At 46.6% G+C, this 6,827-nt stretch overlaps 1 protein-coding gene across 1 annotated transcript in view; it reads right to left on the bottom strand.

The window, feature by feature from the left end:
- Nucleotides 1–634: 634 nt before the first annotated feature.
- The window catches only part of SH2D4A (SH2 domain containing 4A), a 31,389-nt gene continuing 25,196 nt past the window's right edge, over nt 635–6,827 (bottom strand). Inside the window, exons 6-9 of the mRNA XM_019522223.1 lie at nt 6,009–6,210; nt 5,534–5,664; nt 3,499–3,719; nt 635–1,556 (exon numbers count right to left, since the gene is read on the bottom strand). Of these exons, the coding sequence (XP_019377768.1) occupies nt 1,464–1,556; nt 3,499–3,719; nt 5,534–5,664; nt 6,009–6,210 (647 nt within the window). The 3' untranslated portion in view covers nt 635–1,463. The remainder of the gene's footprint in view (nt 1,557–3,498; nt 3,720–5,533; nt 5,665–6,008; nt 6,211–6,827) is intronic.

Here is a 6,827-nt window from a genome sequence, read left to right as displayed (position 1 = left end):
AAATACTTTATCAAGCACTTTGGTATTTCTTCTGATACCTATTCTTAAGAAAGAAGTCAACTTAATTTATTCCAGTTCAGTTGTTTTGACACAGAAACAGGAATCTATTTTAGCCCCATGCCAGCCTATTTGTTATAGAGACTGATGCTTCCAGCTTTGCTATCTGGACTATTTTATTGCACATACTTTGGGGGTGAGGGGCAAATTCTTCTTCACGCTTACTACTTGCAGAAGAAAATCTCATGAATAGAATGATGATACCCTGAGCAAACATCTGCGCAGGGGTTGAGGACTGAACCTTGCAATCTATTAATGTTCCTTCAAAGAACACTGGATTTGCAAGTGTCATTGGCAGTGGAGGCAAGTACATCTTTGGTAGTTTGACCTTCTTGACATTCAGCATCCATTAGGAGTAATGACTGGGGCATGTTTGCACCTTTTGCTTTCCCTAGACTGTGCCTGGGTATGGATATTCCAGATTTCTTTTTTAAGCAGTGTGACAAATACAAGCGGTAGGCTGTTATGACACAGGCAAAGGAGAAGTCCTAGGCTAATGCCTATGCTGAATGCATCTTGGCAGTGATGTTAGCCTGGCATGCATGGACAGGACTTCAAAAGCAATGAAGACCGACACTGGAAAATAGCATGCTTTATTGCAGACATTCAGGCATGAACAGTTAGATAATACTGATGATAAGCAATAAGGCTGCCCAAGGGTACTGGGTTTAAAATCTTCCAGGCTCTGTGCACAAAAGTGGAAGGTTATAGCTAGCATTTCCACCTCTGTTTCCCTCTCCAGGCTCTCTTGGGTGCAATTCTGTCCTGTGCAGAGGCTAGCACATGGCTCTGCTGCTGGTGGGGAAACTCCAATGCTTGGTACTTGGGGATTAAAGGGTCTTGTGTTGGCTCCTCTGCATAGCGGAGCACTTCCTGAATTGTGCTGAATGCAATGTTGATTCTAGAGGGTTCAGCATTTTGAAGGCTTGATCCTCACACCAGGCAATTTACCCTCTGAGGTCAACTTGGCGAGATCACCTGCCATTCGAAACAAAGTGCTGCTCACTTCACCTATGGCAAAAGGCACAAAGCATTCTTTTGTACCGACATGTTAGGCTGCAGCCTTAGGGCAAAAAGCAGCTTGAACAGAGATGTCTTAGAACAGCTAATGCCAGCTCTACTTTGGATCACGGGGTTCTTCCCACTTCCAATCCTAGCCCATTTGGTTTGGTGCCTCGAGCTTCCTTAGGGCATGCTGGGGTGTAGGTTCTTTCAGCCCTGCTGCTAACAGCAAGCATGCAGTAGTAATTGCCCTTCTGCTGCTTTGTTATTTAAAACAGATGCACTTGGGTCAGTAAGTTCAGATGATCGATGCTGGCTCTGCTTAGGGTTCAGCCTTGTGGAAAACAGTTTCTGTTTGTTCAGGGACTGGCACTGGTATGTGGCCTAGAAGGGTGTGGAAGGGTTCACTCAAAGAGGTCAAGGTAATCTGGTTCATGATCCTGCTGGCCACATGGGTAAAGAAGCAACTCTCTCCCCAATGAAGTGATGGGCTCCTCCTGTTGGCAGAAGGACAGAGTTACTCACTGTCAAACAAAATGAGCCAAGGTGCACTTCAGCCCCCATTCCAAGTCAACTGGAGCCAATGGGTGTCTGGTTATGGGTTTTGAACCAGCACAGTTGTGATTTAACCCAATCCTCTTTCATCCTTACGGCCCAGCTCAAATGCTAATGAGAAGCCCCACTGGAGTTCAGGGGGCCTTTCCTCCAACCTTTCGAACGCTGGCTATTGTGTTTGGGCTGGAACAAAGCAATGTGCTATTGCAAACAGTTTCAGTGACAAAACACATGCCCTGAGACAGAGTGGAGCTTTCTAACTTTGCTTTGCATCTCCTTTGGTAGCAGCCTCCTGCCAGATGCTCACCATGTTAAAGAAAGGCCTGTTTTTCCCCTTTGGTATGGCACAGCTCCTGTGAGGCAAGAAGCCAACCATGCTCTGCTCTTCCCAGCCTTGGCAGGAGATGCAGAAAGGAGCAGCTAGCCCAACTCAGCCACTGCCCACCCTCCCTGTCAACTGTTGCCTCCCTTACATGGTGCAGTAGCTTGTTATTTCCACATGCTGCTGCTGCTCCTCTCCCTGTTATGCTGTGCTCTCATGTTCTAGGAGCAGCTGCATCTTTACAACAAGATGGGGAAAATAATCCAAGGAAAGGTATGTTTATTTCTACTGCTGGAGTGTATGCTTCATGAGCTGGGGCTCTTGAGGGCGGGGGTCAACATGAGGGTGGGAGTTCCCCTGGTCTTATGTATGAGCTACATTTTAGTCTATATAAGGGGAAATGCAACTTCATACAGCAAGGAGGACTAAGTAACATTTAAGTGCCCCGTTTTAAGAATGTACATAGCACTCCAGCCCTGCTGGCTTTGCATTAGATTTATGTGCTTCACCCCAAGAAATGTTCCCCATTGGAACCTAATTGAAAACATATTTAAATACAGTTCATGAATTGGTGTCTCCTGCTGGTATGTATATGCCCAGCCAATGATTCTGGGACACAGATGACACAGGCATCTTCTGGGGAAAAGATCCATTTTAGTCTTTGCCTTAAATACATCGTTACTGTCTTGCTTGATTCTGGGTAATCAAATTGATAACCATATGATGTCCAACAAAAAAACTCCTTCTACTTTAGAGTGATCAAGTTTTAGAAAGTGCTCAGATGGGGCAAGTCAGCCCAGGGAATATACCCCCCCTAAAGATATGTCTTTACTGCGGTCACAGCAGCAACTGCAGTGTAGCACAGACACGAAGTAGTGTTGGCACTGAAACTACAATAGCACCGAGCTTTTTGCAGACTGCAAAGCCCATCCAAGAAGCAGGGTAAATTAGCACCCATTGAGGTGTATGTTTCTGTGATAAAGCTGCCACATGTACTCAAGCTACCCTGGGCATCTCTATCATGCAGTGACAACAATGTAGATTCACCCTTAATCCCACACGTTTTCAGGAGAAGGCTTATGTGAGCCACAACCCTTGTGCTACATCAGATTAAAGCTCACACCTCATATTTACACATTTCCACTGGCTTTCAGTTGACCCTGCATAACCTTCACCACATCTGTATTAGTAGACACCATCTATACTGGCAATGTGACACAAGGAAGGCCACACCAGGATAAAAGCGCCAGTCCCTCCACTCTTCTGTTTGCCACCTTTGCACCACGTAACGTCCTGCCTGTCTCTGGTGGAAAGGCAAATTATTCGTTTTCAGTGTTAAACTGTCAGGCTGGTAATCAATTCATGGAAGTGCAAATGTATGGGAAAAGTAGTTATTGATACAAGTTGCCTAGTGGGTGTTGTTATCATTTATGTTACAAGAGTGCCAGCCCCATGGTATTAGGCAACAAAGACCAACATACCACAAAGACCATCCCTGTCTTGAAGAAATTTAGGGCAGTTACAAAAGTAAACTCTTAACAAACGCATTGAAAAAGGTTCACCTTGTGGTAGTCAACGAGGTCAGCCAGCGTTGAGTGCTGCAGCTGGTCTACTCCAAGGAAGCTGTACGAGTCACTAGAGGCATCTATGAGGAAGTGTTTACAGCCCTCCGCAGACAAATAGGAGAGCACGTATCCTTTGATTTTTTCACTGATTCGCACCAGGAAGCTCCCAGGCACTGATTTGCTAAGAAGTTCCTCTGCTTTCTTAGAGGTTACGATACCTGCCCAACACCAAGCCAAAGTGAGAAAGGAGAAAGGCTTTTGTATGTATGTGTGGCTGACTGGGTCACTCAGTTGTAAGCCTCCAAACTTGTCTGTAACGCTCACGTTGCCCTGTGCATCTTATAAGCCCTTCACAACCTAAAAGACAAGTCCAGGCTAGACAGCATCCCAACTGGCCTGGAAGTGAGGGAGGCCAGAGAGTATGTGGCACTCCATCACTTCACTAGCTACAGCAAGAGCAAACTCAGGGCTCTCTCATAAACTGGGAGAAATTATGCTAGAGAGTGGGTGATTTTTACCCCTTCCTTTCTGGCTGCAATTGTACCCATGGGGAAGTAAGCTGTACCAGGTAGGGGGCTAGCACAGAAGGCTTCCCTATAGTGCAGGAGTGGGGACCAAAAGGCAGACTCTGAGGCTGTGCAACTAGGTTTATGCAGTGTTTCAAGAAGCCTAATGAGCACTGCTGGTGCCAGTTAGTCCACTGGCATGCTAATTAGTCTGTCTGAAGCTCCTGATGGATGTGGCTGCACATCTTCCAGTTCAGGAGGCAGCCCACACACAGAGCAGCCCCGCATGCATGAGGGGAGTGCAATGAGGCACACTGCCAAGCACTGTGTATTTACCAGGCAAACATCACAGTCTGCTTAATGGTTGCTTTGGGAAAAACACAGCAAGGCACTGCCCCTTACTTTTTATGTGTAGCAAAACCACAACTCAGGTCTCCTTTTAAGAGACATCAGGATTCTCTTTGACCTGCCTAAGGTCACACAGCAGGTTAGTGCTTCACCCAAGACTAGAATCAGGTCTCCCGAGCCCCCTACTAGTGCCCCTACTAGCCAGCTACTAACAATGCCACCCATTAGGCATCTGGCCATTGCTTAGCAAGTTACAAAGTACAGCACATAAAAGATTTAGCAGATTCTCTGAATGGGTTACAGAGCCTGTTGTTTTAAAAAGTTCTTGTTGCCCTTAGAGCATTTATCATGGCACATTTATAGTTAATGTTACCATTGCCTGCCACATAAGCGGAAAGTACAATTTCCTTCTTATGCAAATATGCTGTCAGTACACAAAGGCATGCCTGCCCAGAGGAGCTTTCCATCTACTGACTCCTCTGTGAAACCCTATGAAATATGAACTTTCATTTCTACCCAGGAGAACTTTTACAATCTTTTCTGCAGTGCCTGACGAAGGGTGCTTGTGCCCAAAAGCTTGCAATTAAAGATTTTTTTTTTTGCAAAAATCTTGTTAGTCTAATAAAAGATATCACCCCTACCATGAGCCCTGATTGCATTTGTGAAGGCACCTACATGATCTAGGAGGGCAAGTCTCATTGAAAAAACACATGTTTTTCTGCTACTTAAAATTCCTTTGAAGACACAGCTGCTGGCAATTTGGACATCAAGGACATGTTTGTTATTCAAGTACTCAGGAGGGAGAAGTGATGATGGTGGTTGTCGTCTTTCTTTCCCTCAGTCCAGAATTTTTGGATCAGCTTTTCTGTGACTACCTCTCTCCACAAGTCACTGAGCCAAAACACATGGCCTTTTCAGATGCCAAAGTGCTTCAAAGAGAACAGCCAGCATCCCTAATCCTGAGTAGAGAGGGTGGCACAGAGAGCTGAAATGACTTGCCTAAGGTCACACAGCAGGTTAGTGCCACACCCAAGACTAGAATCCAGGTCTCCCAAGCCCCCTACCAGTGTCCCCACTAGCCAGCTACTAACAATGCTCACATCAGCAACGGGTTAACCAACTGGATTGCTACAGTTCCTCTGTGGATCGGGCCAGGGTTGGAAAGCTGCAGTACTCACCATGGAACCAGGGTGCTATGCTGTCAGCAGATTTTTCATACCCAGCTCGAAGGGGGTACTGCTCTTCTTTAAACCACCTGATTATGCTTTCTTCGGTGGAACTGGAGATTGTCCGCTGCACTCCCCGCTTCCTGCCATTTCAAGAGAACTGGACTTAGTGCAAGGAAATCCTCTCGTAGTCTGAGAGCTGGCCCTGCAGTCTAGGGCCTCTGATGATGCTCCATTAGATCTGTTGGCCCAATTCAGAACTTACAACCCATTTTGTCACGGTGTTTACTTGGTATGTGCATCTCCTGAAACAGGCAGACCCTATCCCTTACTGGATTCTTCATCAAACCTCTATGGCGCAGACCTGCGACTAGAGCCATCACACCCATGCTCATAAAATGAAATACAGTGCTAGCCACCCACTTCCCACATTAGCAGGGTCTCAGGCCCTTCTACCACCTCCCACAGAGATACTTAGAGTTCTTACCTAACTACTCCATCATTTAGGATCTTTGGCTTTGGTGGAAGAGGAGGATGGGAAGGTCGTCCCTGCTTCCCATCCTGAACTTTCTTGGAGGCTTCAGCCCTCTTGCTTTTCTGGACACCCTGCAGTGACAGTCTCCTGTAGTCGTCCCTGGCATGTCTTGCAATGCTGCGTCTCCTCTCATCAGCCGCCTTGGATTTCCTCACTGGAAGAGACAAGGAAGACTAATCATCAGCTCCTATGTGGGGAATTTGAACCCACTATCCTTCGAAGCACCCTGAGCTAGCTGTAGCTGGGAACTTGCCTCTCAAAAACTACTTTTTAGTGAGGAAGCAGCCTCTGCCTAGAAGTAGCCCTAGGGAGAGTTGTAATTTAGCCATAATCCTCTATCTCCACACCTCCCCCACCAGCTCCCAAAGCTCAGTCCCTTCGCGCTATTGCAATCCTTGCAGGCCTGTGCTGGCCGAACTACTTTGACCAACAAGCAGAAGTGTGCAAATCACTGTTACTCACATGCTCCAGGCTACACACCAAGGTTTGTTTTTTAGGCCTTAAAGAGGCAGGACACCTGAGTTTTCATGTACCAAGACTTCCTTTTATATGGCTGCATCAGGAAGAGCTGGGCATGAAAGGGGGCCTGTAACTCTCAGGCTTGGAAAAAGCAGTGGCAGTGAGTACTCATTTCCACAGGGATTGCCAGCTTAGGAGGATAATGTGTTTTGGTGCAGGCCAGGAAGGGAGCTGGGTATGAAAGGGGCAGTGAATCACAGCCATTTTCAGTGATACCTGCAATAACTGCTCAAGGGGACATGGTCAACACAA

The sequence above is a fragment of the Gavialis gangeticus genome, unplaced genomic scaffold, assembly GCF_001723915.1.
Source record: "Gavialis gangeticus isolate Ggan-Ray unplaced genomic scaffold, GavGan_comp1, whole genome shotgun sequence".
Classification (NCBI taxonomy): domain Eukaryota; kingdom Metazoa; phylum Chordata; order Crocodylia; family Gavialidae; genus Gavialis; species Gavialis gangeticus.
Note: the sequence above shows the minus strand (reverse complement) of the source record. Positions and strands in the feature narration are given on the sequence as shown.